This window comes from Gopherus evgoodei, chromosome 2, assembly GCF_007399415.2.
Source record: "Gopherus evgoodei ecotype Sinaloan lineage chromosome 2, rGopEvg1_v1.p, whole genome shotgun sequence".
Lineage (NCBI taxonomy): Eukaryota > Metazoa > Chordata > Testudines > Testudinidae > Gopherus > Gopherus evgoodei.
Window position 1 is genome coordinate 120,668,403 of NC_044323.1, and position 13,383 is coordinate 120,681,785.

Sequence of the window (13,383 nt, forward strand, 5' to 3'; positions counted from 1 at the left end):
TCTCCCTTTATTTTTCAAACTATTTTAAAAATGTCATGTGAATACTTTAGATACTGACTTAAAAATATAGCGAATAAGAGCAGGTTAGGACCTACCGTTACACCAAAGAAGTTGGTTTCATTCATAGCATCCAGAAATATTTTGCCAAGTTTGTGGTTTGTGTAGTTAAAATCCTCAATTTTTTGGTGTTTGTTTGTAGTGTTGAGATATTTCATTGCCCGCTGCAGTGTTTTGGCAATCACCCATATTCCATCATAGGCATAACCATGAAATTTACTGGACTGTCCATCTCCCCGTTTGTCATTATACTCCCTTTCATACTGCTGTGGTGTCTGTGGAGAAGAAAATAAAACTTCATGACATAGCTCAGGACTTCAGAGATTTTGGGTCCTGAATCTTCGTTTTTTAAGTGTCCCATTGATATAGAAAAGATTTTTAAGGCAAGCGCTAGGAAAAAGTTAAAATCCCATGAGATCCTGCATTCTTATTCATTTCAAAAGTGATGGTGGGAGGTGGAGGGAAAGAGTCTAAACAGAGATGAATATGTATTGCACAGGCTGTGTATGTAAGAAGCACCCATTTTAAGTAATTTTACTTTCATACATTAGTCCTCTGTTCCAACACATCTAGCATCCTGGGTTGCATGCTGGTGATCCATAGAATTATCAAAGGGGAAGTTTCTTCCTGATCTCTGTCACAGAGGTTGAGGTATGCCCTGAAGTGAGGTTTTATAACCTTATCATTTATTCCTAATGTAAGTGATTTTTTTAAAAATCACAAAAGTGTCTAGGGTTTTGTTATCATTGCTTTGTTTCAGAATCTTGCTAAGCTTTTGACCTCAGTAATAGCTTGTTGCAATGAGTTCCGGAATGGTAGCATTTTGCACTCAATCTGCACAGGTGTGAATGACTACATGAGGGAAAGCAGTGGAGAATCAGGCCCATTTATTCATGGGCTGGGACTTTATGCATTATATTTTATACAGAAACAAATACTCACAGCACTTTTTATGGGCTTGTCTGCACTACCACACAGGATCGATCTAAGATATGCAACTTCAGCTACGTGAATAGCGTAGCTGAAGTCGACGTTCTTAGATCTACTTACCGCGGTATCTTCACTACAGTAAGTCGACAGCTGACACTCTCCTGTTGACTCCGCTTGCGCTTCTCATTCTGATGGAGTACCACAGTTGATGGGAGAGTGCTCAGCTGTCGATTTATCATGTCTGATCCAGCGGGTGGTGTAGATAAGCCCAAAGTGTTATAAAGAACATCTTGAAAAGACAAAGAACCTTCAAAAATCATACATGTGGTTATGTGATAAGCTGGCATTCTGCATATTTTTCTGTCTAAAATCTGGGGCGCATCCAATCCTGTGAGTCACAGAGCGCTAGTGAGGTTAACAATTTGCAGGATAAGGCCTTACTGAGTATAAATAATATATACAACTAAGGAAGGAGATAGCAAAAAAGGTTTCTAATGATCTGTCTGCCTACATAGTATCTAGTACTGTGGATTATAATTTGGGGATTTTGTATAAGGCTTGTGCTTTACTGCCTTAAGGGTATGTATGTGTATGTCTATAGGGAAAATCCAAGAACACAGACAACAGGGAGAAGGATTTTATCTGTATATCACCCTGCAGGAGAGAAGAAATAATATCTTACTTGTTTTAAAATAGCATACTGGAGGAGAAGGATGATCATATCAGCTGCTATCCAAGTGTAAATAAGTAAATAGTAAGGATGATAATTAAAAAAGAAATGAACTGACATTGTTTAATCAGAATGTTAAAGTACTTAACATTTTTCCAGTAAGCTCTGATGTCAAAAAGTGACTCATGGAAAAATATGAGCACCTCTGATTAAAGAAGTGTTTGGAAATCTGGCAATTGTCAGCAGCAGCCTTAGTTCTAGGTCTAATAATAGGTGCTTCCTAGGGGCACCAAAAACATAGGATCTGGTTGCCCTCTGTGCCTTGCAGTTACCTGTAGTAATACTGGTGTGCTCTACACTCAGCATCACTTTCTGAGAAAGGCTACTCAATAGCAGCACTGCTCTTCGGAGGCAGGCTACCTGCCTCCTAGCGGTGCCAGCAGCAGCGATTTCCTCCTCATTTGGGCCCTAGAAAATCTTTAGTCAGAAGAACAGTCTTCAGCGACACCCCAGAAGGTGGGGAGCGGGGAGGTGGAAATGAAATGAGTCATGGAAGAGGCAGAGAGAGACCTGGGAAAGGGGCAGGAAAGTGAGAGGACAACGTACGAGGAAGTGGACCAGACAGGGAAATCAAAATGTGGGAGAAGGGAGGCAGAGAGATGGACAAAGGAGACTGGGAATGGTAGACGAAACTTGGGGAGACCTAGGGAAGGATGTGGAGCAACTGGAGATTGGTTCTAAGAGCCCTAAGGATTCCTGTGCTTCATAGACATTCATCCCCCGCATCATGGGGCTGGAGGGGTGGGCCTGCTCCAAAGGTCCCAGCACTGTTGCGAGCCTTTTCCAAGGGAAATGAAGCAGCAGGCCCTTAGTAAAGGTCTGCAAGTTGATGAAGAAAGGGTTGGGGGCTTGCGGTAAAAGAGAGATTGTTTAGGGGTCCACTCATAGACAAGGGAGATAAAATGAGGGCAGGAGGAGAAAAGAGAATGAGGGTTACGCAAAAACATGGTGGAAGAAGAGGATTGTTGTGGAGAATCTGGGGTGAGAGATGAGGGACTGCTTAAAGCTTGCTGTACTCTGACGATTTCTGTTGGTAGTTATTAGTCCCTCTCTTTCCTGATCACTAAATTCACCCAAAGACTCAAAATATTTTTAAAAAACCTACCCTACAATGTCTCTTTCTGTAGTTATCAAATTTTAAATAATTGACAGGCAAAACAATATGTACATTAGGGGAATATTTTTGAATGTTGCAAAGCAGTTGAAAGAAAGATACTGACCCGTCCTGATATGGTCTTTATCACTTTTGAACTGAGAGGTTCAAAATCCACTCCAATGTAACCTTCCATGGCAGTAAGAAGGTTTTTGCTGACACACTGTGACGAATTAATCCAAGAGTCCCACCATGAACTTTCATACCACCCAGGAATGATCCATTGATATTTACTGCCATACATCTCCTCATCATAAGCCTACAATAATAATAAAAAAATCAGTAGACATTGAGAGTTTACTGGTCAAAACACTTACAACAAACATCAGAAATAAAAGCTCTCCCGCATTTAAGTTTCTACAGAATGAATTTACTGCATATTTAAAGAATGCAAAAATATTTTAAATAACTTATTTTCTAATAGTGCAAATTTATTTCTTTTTTGTTTCAAATTTATGTACATGAAGATAGCATTTTAGAAAATAATAAGTCATAAGCTGTTCAAAACCAGTTTAATTAGAAGTAGAGGAACAAAAAAGTATGTGGTATCTAAAGGTGTGGGGAGGGGGGAGAAGCTAAACATGATCGAGGGAAGTGGAGCAATTCCATAAGAAATCCTCTATAACGTGGCTTTCAACCTCAGTCTGAGAAGAGTGGAAATAGATGAGTATGTGTGCATATGTACAAATGTGCATTGTTAGTGAAACAGCTGTATTAAACACAGTCACAATATTATTTTTCCTTGGGTAAAGCACGCTTGATTTCAATTAATGACACAGTATCAGAGCAGAATGTAACCTTCTGCTGCAACATTGACATTAACGTCTTATCAACTGATAAAGAATCATCCAAAATTGAAACAAGAATTAGGGAAAGAATATAACCAGAAAATCATCAGCCTGTAACCCAGAAGACAAAAATTCACAGTGTTTCAGATGTTCATGTTGTGATGTGATAAAATAAGTTGAAGAGAAACATTAACTAGGCATTTGTTTTTTGAGACGTATGAAGCAGTGATAAAGTTTGTGGCATAGCAAACAATTTTTGCAGATATTCTCTTTTACATAATAAACTATTTAATACTGAAATCTACTATTCAAAACATTGAGCACAGCCCATTAAACCCACAGAGACTGGAAGTTTTACTTTAACTACACAAAACACATAGAACAGAGGTATCCACAATATTTTATTTTTCAGATATGTATGGCAACATACATGAAAATTTGTTCTCCATGCAGAAGAGGAATTCATTATGGTTGATAAAGGAATCCTGAACTTTTGTATTGTGAAGGAAAGCCTCCTTTATCTAGCAAAAAACCTGCAAATCTTTCCTGAAGATTCTCTTTCCTTGTTGCTGCTGGATGTCTTCTTGTGGACATTTCAGTTCTCTTCAAATAGTAATTTTCATGTTTCTTTGCTTCCTTATAAATATGTGGGAGGTTAGAGATGCAAAGCATGTAATGGAGCTAAAACAGATGCCCAAGTCTTTTAGAAGTATATGATACAGACCTAAAACCCTTAAATGTAACAGACTTTCATAAAATCTGAAAAAGGAAGAGATTCTTACAAATATTCATTTTTTTCCCAATCTGCATCATCCGTATAGAGAATAGACTAGGAGCAGAAGAGGGAATTAGCCAGGATATGAATATGAAGCATCCTTACTCAGAATACAATCTTTAAGAAAAATACTCCAAAGAGGATCTGAAGAAGGCCCTGGGGATACCTGAAGATGAGATGGAAATGTTAAAGCAAGAAATAGAAACATGGACAACTCCCAAATAAGGTTAATGACCAGGTGTAGGAAGAATGTTAGAGTTGGGTTTTATGCCTGCCTGGACTATTACAGTGCTGCCAACAGGGGCGGCTCCAGGCCCCAGCACGCCAAGCGTGTGCTTGGGGCAGCAAGCTGTGGGGTGAGCTCTGCCAGCGCCGCGAGGGCAGCAGGCAGGCTGCCTTCGGCGGCTTGCCTGTGGAGGGTCCACTGGTCCCACGGCTTCGGCCAAAGCCACGGGACCAGCAGACCCCCCGCAGGCAAACTGCCGGAGGCAGCCTGCCTGCCGTGCTTGGGATGGCAAAATCCCTAGAACCGCCCCTGGCTGCCAACTCTTACAAATTTACAGTGAGCAAGGCAATTTTGTTTGCCCCAGCTGCAAGAACTCAGTTCAGATCAAGTTGCACAAATTATGCATATAATGTGCTGCTTGATGGAGTGGAGCGCCTTCTGCTTCTCCCAGAACCCCAAAATATCAATTAATTACCTGAGTGTGCCCCACAGCTATATCTTAATTCAATTGTTCATCCCCATAGTCCCACATCAATTCCATGCTTTCCCTGCCTCACCGCTATTAATTTTGTGCCCCCAGCCGAACAGAAATTCTGCCCCTCCACCACCCATGTGCAAGTTGCTTCACTGCACACCTCTGCTCCGCCTACAGCTGAAGAGGTTCATCATCCTCTCCCCAAGCCTGGAACAGAGGCAGCTCCAACAGCTCTTGATCCCATCCCTCCAAGACTTAGGGAAGGGCAGATCTAGGGGGTTTTCTTCCATCAGTACACTAAAGTAGCACTAAACAGAGTGCACTGGCCAGATAAACTAGGTTTACAGCTGCTTTGCATCACCAGAGCAATACAAAGCAGCCCGTGCGTAATCATGAATCTTCCTATCTGAACAGCTCTCTGGGCTGACCAAGTTCCCACTTGGCCAGCTCCCAGGCTACTCACCTGGTGGGGAAGTTGGTGGGCTCCTGGGCAACTGGCTAGGAGCCAGAGACACAGCATGACAATTTTAAACAATTCTGTTTCAGTTCTTCCAAAACAGAATTTTTCAAAAATGTTCATTCTGTGAAAAAAAATCACTTTTTTTTAATGATTTTTTTTTTTAAATATAAAATTTTCCATGGTATGGACATTCCAGTTCCCACACAGCTCTACTCTTGACACATATTCCAGTCAGACTCCCTCACACCACAGGCTCATTTAACCAATAGAATCATGGCATACAAATTGGCTATAGAAGAAGGGGAATGACTGCTTGAGTTCATTCTGATATTTCAATGGTTATTGAACTGGGCCTGTATAGAGTCTATAAAACAATTAATTAGATACAACAGTTTTTAATGTCTTGGTATAATTACTAATTTCTTCCAATATAGGGTATCCATAACTTTTGAATTAATTTTAACTATACAGAAAGTTTGAAGTCGGTTATTCCATTATTATGATCCTTTGGGACACAGGAATAACAGACATAGATATTAAATTTCTTAAAAGGACCAGCTTTTAATTAATTTAAACTCAAACCTATTAAGAGATTTACTTGTAAATTCTCAGAAAATGTATTCGATAGTCATGTTTGGGAAGAATATGTTATATTTTTCTTATATTACAAAGAGCTTGAATCCATGCTCTAAATGCAAAATGGAACCTCAACTTTAACTAAGGTCACATTTGCACTGATAATCCTGTATCCATCTTCATCCATTCAACGAAAGTGTGTTCCAGCTACAAAAAAAAATAAAATCTTACTTTGCATGAGGGGGAACATTGTTAAGTTTCTGCCAGGGGTGCTGGAAGTAGGGGTTCTGGGGGGCATGGCAATACCCTCTGGCTTGAAGTGGTTTCTATCATATACAGGGTTTACAGTTTTCTTCAATGGCTTTCAGTATCCCCATGCTACAAATTGTTCTAATGCTGCTGGTTGCTGCATGATAAACCTGTCATCTGATTTATCTTTGTTCCCTTAGGTCTGTTGCATCAGATAGTGGGACTGTAATGGAGTCTACAAACCCTACAGTGAGCACAGACAGAAGGGGAAGGAGATCCTCTCCTGTTTACAGGCTAGCAGCTTGACCACACCTCCATACAGCTGCCAATCATGAAGGCAGGCACCCACAGCTGCAGCCAACAGAGGAAACAAAGCCTGCTATAAAGAAGAGAACAGACAAAGAAAAGGAGGCACAAGGGCTTAGGAGAGCAAACAGGCAACACCCCTGCACCAGGCTGCCTCCATGAACACAGCCAAGAGGCTGAAACAGACTGCTAGACTTAATTAGAGATGAGGGTCCAAGAACTGCCCTGACTGTGGGCAAATTAAGGAGGGACAGTCAGACTGCTCAAAAGACCATACCAGGAGCTGGTGACAGTGACAAATATATCCAATACCGTTAGGGCTTTGTCTGAAAGCCTCATTTTGCATACTGCCTTATTTAATTTGTCTTTGATGGTTTAACCAAGGCAGAATGAGAATATATTGCACGGTCCACAAACAACATTCACCTTAATGGCTCCTCTACAACAACCATACAGAACACTATGAAAATATCAGAAGAAACAGAGACACCATTGAAAAATGAAAGGGAAATGCAAGCCAACAAGAAACTCTGCTTGTTACCAGTCACAGAGTGTACTGCTTTCAGAAAAACAGATTTGGGCACTGGGGAGTGTAAAAGCAATAATTAGCTAAATCACCTCATCCACAGTAAGCGAACTTAAACTCAGAAGGTCATTACATTATATACAGGGACCAATAAGTGACGTAGGAGCCTAAGTCCCATTGATTTCCCATAAAATGTAGGCTTTCAAGTGCTTACGTAACTCTTGAAAGTGGACATAGGTGTATAGGCCTTGCTGGAGGCCTGGGCATAACTAAGATTATGATCCAGAGTAGGCCTTTGCAGAATAGTAACACACAAGGTGTCAGCTAACCAAATAAGCACATTCCTGACCAGACAGGATGGTACAAAAATACACAGATCTCTCAAGTGACTACATAAACACATTACTACGAGATGGTACAAGAACACACTGACCTCTCCTAAAGATGAGGATGGGATGACAGGATAATGGATGAGGAGGTTTTGTTCAAACTAGCAGGTACAAGGTGTAAGGGTGGTAACTAACAACATCTGGACTGTAATATGTAACTTGTTTGTATCAAAGTATAAATGGAGAAGTCATAGGAAGGGCATCTTTGTATTGGCATAGGGCAGTGGTTTTCAACCAGGGGTACATGTACCCCTGGTGGTACACAGAGGTCTTCCAGGGGTTACATCAACTCATCTAGATATTTGCCTCGTTTTACAACAGGCTACGTAAACAGCACTAGGGAATTCAGTAAAAACTAAAATTTCATACAATGCTCTATATACTATACATTGAAATGTAAGTACAATATTTATATCCCTATTGTTTTATTTTATAATTAGATAGTAAATACGAGAAAGTCAGCAATTTTTCAGTAATAGTGTGCTGTGACACTTGTATTTTTATGTCTGATTTTATAAACACATAGTTTTTAAGTGAGGTGAAACTTGGGGACACACAAGAGAAATCAGACTCCTGAAAGGGGTACAGTAGTCTGGAAAGGTCGAGAGCCACTGGCCTAGGGGACACCATCTTGTTATGTTGACTCAGCCGCTACCTTATCATAGGCATACATAGGTTATCATCCCTATGAGCTGTTGGACAGAGCGCTAGTATCTTGGTCTGCTGAATCAACACACTGCACTCTGCTAGTGCAGCCAACATCTGAGCTCCAAGAACAACAGTAGTAGCAGCAGTAGCAACTCTGCAGCACTAGCAACAGTCCACAGCTCTAACAAGAAGGTGTTTTGGAAATGTGTACACCTACTGCATTCCAGAGGCATTTTTAGTATGTATGCTAGTCTAATAAAAACTATTTTCCATTAAAAGTCAATGCTGTTGCATAGCCCCAAAAGGAAAAGTGAAAGTGAAAATGGGAAAATAAAAGGAGAGATGAAGGGCTGCATCCTACTGCCATTGGAGTCGATACAAAACTCACATTGATTTAAAAAGGAGCAAATCAAGTCCTGGGAATTTGTAGTTTTGCATCAGGAGTGCTGCATAAATCTTGCTCTGATTATTTAATAGAAGTTTATCTGAAGAACCACTTAAAGACCATGAGCTGAATTGGTGCAATGTACACCTTCTTATGTTCTCCTCAGCAGACAGGGCCTGATTCAAAGTTCAATGAAGTCACTGTGGAAACTCCCACTGGCTTCACTGCGGGTTGAATCAGTTAATTTGTTTAAACGTTTCCCAGGATGCTAGCCAATGTTCCAGTGACTTCTGTTCCAGTCTTGGGGCGGTGTACAGCACTAATGTGCTTTGTACCCATGGCCTTTCTCCTTTGGTTATACAGGGTTTCTGGAGTGCGGCCAAGTGAAAGTGATGACATTTCAGAATACACAGACAATTATGCAGATCCTGAGATTGCCTTTTGGTTTATTTCTGGCCTATCCACCAAACATTCAAGTTATAACCTCCAATATGAAAATGTGTCCAAATACAATAGTACCTTACTTTTATAATCCCAAATTACATCTCTGGAAGAGATCAGTCCTACCCTCTAGTGCACCTACCTGAAGGTACACCTACAGAATCAAATATCTGGCAGCATACCTTGATTTTGCTAATTAAATAATTGCACTCCCAGTCAAAATAGCTCAGCATAGCTGTGGGAGTACTTGAATCAAGAATATACTTCATGATTAATAATAAGCCTACATGACATATTGACACTCATTTTTATATAAATGATCCACCCAAAACTGACTCCTTCAGAACCCTAAATATGTCACAGCTGGGTTATAGGCAGCCAGACCTAGTAGTCAGAGCCGGAGTCCGCAGTCATAAGACAGAAGCCTTCTAGACCAGCATGTTCTAGACCAGAATTTCTCGTTTGTGGGAAATTTAAATAAACAACTGGGTTCATTACAATTCAGAATAAAATTAATTTTCAAAAAGGCAAAATTTCCAGCAAACCATAAATCCCACGTTCTGGTCAGCTCTACGCTAATCAAACTGTTTTCTACAGTTTTGCTCAACAGTCCATCCCCTTTGCTGAGTGCCTATTTGCTTTATGTCCTATACTCCACTTCAGTCCATTATCTTTCCCTCTAGCTATGCCTTCCTGATCTAAAGTCAGTAAAAGAATTTAAACAAAACAAAAGCAAAACTTATGGTACTACCATGATTTCTGTAGCCATCGTATTGTTCACTCTGCCTATTTGTTCTATCCTTTTCCTCCCACCCTGTGTCTGTCCTGTCTATTTAAATTCTAAGCTCCTCAGAGCAGGGACTGTCTCTTATTCTGTTTGTACAGTAACTAGTGCTTTGTGGCCCTGTTCTTGGCTAGCCCCTAGGCATTACTGTAATAACTATGATACATAAATAAATGAGCATTAACCCCAAAACCTTTATCTGTTATCAATAACTGTTTACGAGTTATTAATCATCAGCCATGATACTGAACTTATTTACTGGTAAGTCAGTATGTGATGAACATCTAATGAGCTAGGGACTTGACACTCTATATCCCAACTTGTAGAGCTACTGTGTTCTATGTGTATACTTGTTGCAGCAGTGAACAGAGAAAACATCTTTATGTTCAGGAACGCAGCATTTCATGTGTAGAATTGCTTGTTTGCTTTTTCTTTATCCTTGGATGTGACTATTTGTCCATTATTGAAAGGTGTTAGGAAACTAGTCTGTGTTTTGAGAACAGAACAGTCACTGATACAGCACATACATCTTTCCACAGGTCTCATAATTCTTTTTTAAATGTGGCTATGCATTTTCGCTCTCCTGGTGTAAAGTCTTCTGTTGCAGCTACAAATGTCCCTTCCTTTATCTCACTTAAAGGGATGCGAGGTGAGAGGGATTGCAGAGAGGTACAGGCAGGGGACATGACTGTGGTCCTCTCCACTGAGCCTCCATTAGCCTAGGTACCCTAAGGACAGTTACATAAGTTAGAGCAGTCCCTAGGTTACTCCATCTTATGTCAGTGCTGAGGTCAGAAAACCATTACCAGCTCCCAAATGCCCCACTCCCCTGAGCCAACCAGACACAGAACAACAGGGGAGATTCTCAACATCTCTGCGTGATTTAAATACTAGAACAAAGTGCCTTGCATGTAAAGACAGTTTGAAGTTACTGTGGATTATGTGGAAGAGCATGTAGGGGGTAGCAGGATAGGCCACAGAGGACAGTCCCATAACACACAAATGAACAGGGAAAGAATAGTATTTGTGCTGTATTTTTTCATTCCTAGTTTAAGAAAAGCACACATTTTTCTCTGATGTGGAATATGGCCAACACGGAGCACTGCAGGGAGTGTCTCAGAGATTATGCTAACATCTGTACAATCAGAGATGAGAAGAGAGAAAGATGAAACCTTTTTCATTGACATTAGGACAGTTTTCTTCTGCTTCCCTAAAAAGTTCCATGATACATCCCTGTCTTACCACTATTGCAACAGTGACAGCTGCTGAGTAAAAGTCAAAATATTTCCAAGTGACATATAGCAATCTAATTTTGAACTTTAGGTTTTTACTCCTTTGCTGTGATGTATACATTTCTGTTTCTCTATACAAACACTGCAAGACTGCCTTGGGAGGGAAAAAAACAATTTTTGCTTTTTTATAAAGTCAGATTTTGCCATTTTTGTTTTCCCTGCATCTTTTATTTGCAGCGTTCACATAGGATCAACTCTGATTCACTTAGATTTCTTTAGATTAATTCAATATGAATACAAATTTGGGGCCCTTAAAATTAGTTTATTCTTTTCAATCAGATACTAATAAAGGTCCAGATACTGCTCCCTGTAATTTCACCAGGATTATGTGTGTATGCTCTGTATATGGATATAAAGTGTAAATTTGGGGGAAATTATTTAATTTCATGATGATTTTGTACCAGTCTTTAATTTATACATATTTCTCTTAATTTCAGAAATCTTTGATTTTACATATTAATACTTGGTTTTGTTATGAATGTGTCACAAAACTACAATATGCGGAAGAGAGACTGTTTTGACTCTTCAGTTTTAATTCTATGAATAGAACCATTTTGAAAAGTGAATGTAACAAGGATAGCTTCTGTAGTTAGTAATACTGGAATTCTTTTTTATTTTTAGTCACAGATTTCTTATTCTTTGGAAAAGAAAAAAAAAAGCCTACAGCAAGAAACATACTCTGGCACCACGGAAGAATTCCTGGATCAGGGCCAGATACAGCAAGTCCTTACTCTTGTTAGTAAAAATACTGATTTCAATGGTACTATTCACATGAGTAAGGGCTACTTGCTTAGGCCCCAATTCAGGAAAGCACTTGAATAGATCCTTAACTATAAATATGGCCCTACCAAATTCACGGCTGTGAAAAACGCATCACAGACAGTTAAATCTGGTCTCCCTTGTGAAATCTGGTCTTTTGTGTACTTTTATCCTATACTATACAGATTTCACGGGGGAGACCAGCATTTCTCAAACTGGGGCTCGCAACCCAAAAGGGGGTTGTAGGGACATCACAAAATGATTGTGTGGGGGGCGGGGGCGTCACGGTATTGCCACCCTTACTTCTGCACTGCATTCAGATCTGGCTGGAAAGCAGCAGCTGCTGGCTGGGCAACAAGCTCTGAAGGCAGTCCTCCACCAGCAGGAGCATAGAAGTCAGGGTGGCAATACCATGCCACCCTTACTTCTGTGCTGCTGCCTTCAGAGCTGGGCAGCCGGAGAGTGGTAGCTGCTGGCTGAAGGCCCTGCTCTGAAGGCAACAGCACAGAAATAAGGGTGGAAATACCATATCATGCCATTCTTACTTCTGCACTCGCAGAAGCTCTGGCTACCCAGCTCTGAAGGCAGTGTCACCAGCAGCAGTAGTGCAGAATACTGCAACCGTCCCACAACCCCGTTTTGGGTCAGGACCCCTACAGTTACAAAACCATGAAATTTCAGATGTAAATATCTGAACTGTGAAAAGGTGAATTGTTATTCAACTTCTGTGTTAGTCATGGATTGTCCATAACGAATACCATGTCCAAACACCAGGTTGCTTATAAATGTACTTGGTACCAGAACACCTTGGGCCGAAGATTGATAATTGACTTTACACTCATCTTGTCAGACCTAAGGCCATATGTTCTATACACTATGGTGTAGAGAGGGGCAGAGCTGGTAACTGATGACCACTTGGTGGTGAGTTGGATCTGATGCATGAGATGCTGACTGGATAGACACAGGAGGCTCAAATGATCAGTGCATGTTGCCTAGGAATGCCTCATGGAGGACTCTGTGCAGAAAGGCTTCAATTTCCACCTCCGGAAGAACTTCTCCTGCATTCTGGGTGAGGTCTTGGACATTGATTCTAAATGGACCATCTTCAGGGCCTCAATTGTTGAGGGAGCCACAAAAAGCTGTAGACTGAAGGTAGTTGGTATCTGTCATGGTGGCAACCCTAGGATCCGCTGGTGGACTCCATTGGTGAGGGAAGCTGTCAAGTCAAAGAAGGAAGCCGTCTGAGCAATGCTTGCAAACTGGATTCCTGATACAGTTGAGAGGTATCAGTTGCGGTTGTGGCAGTTGTTGAAGCCCAGGCGTGGAAGGAGTTTGGAGATACCATGAATAATGACTTCCAGATGGCCGCAAGGGTGCTCTGGCAAACCATTTGTCACCTTAGAAGGGATCGGCGGTATGTTGCCAGGCTGTACT

General features: G+C 40.8%; 1 protein-coding gene across 1 annotated transcript in view; it reads right to left on the minus strand.

Moving 5' to 3' along the window:
• The window catches only part of GABBR2 (gamma-aminobutyric acid type B receptor subunit 2), a 930,408-nt gene that overhangs the window by 481,736 nt on the left and 435,289 nt on the right, over positions 1-13,383 (minus strand). The window contains exons 6-7 of the mRNA XM_030551629.1: positions 2,938-3,129; positions 96-332 (exon numbers count right to left, since the gene is read on the minus strand). Of these exons, the coding sequence (XP_030407489.1) occupies positions 96-332; positions 2,938-3,129 (429 nt within the window). The remainder of the gene's footprint in view (positions 1-95; positions 333-2,937; positions 3,130-13,383) is intronic.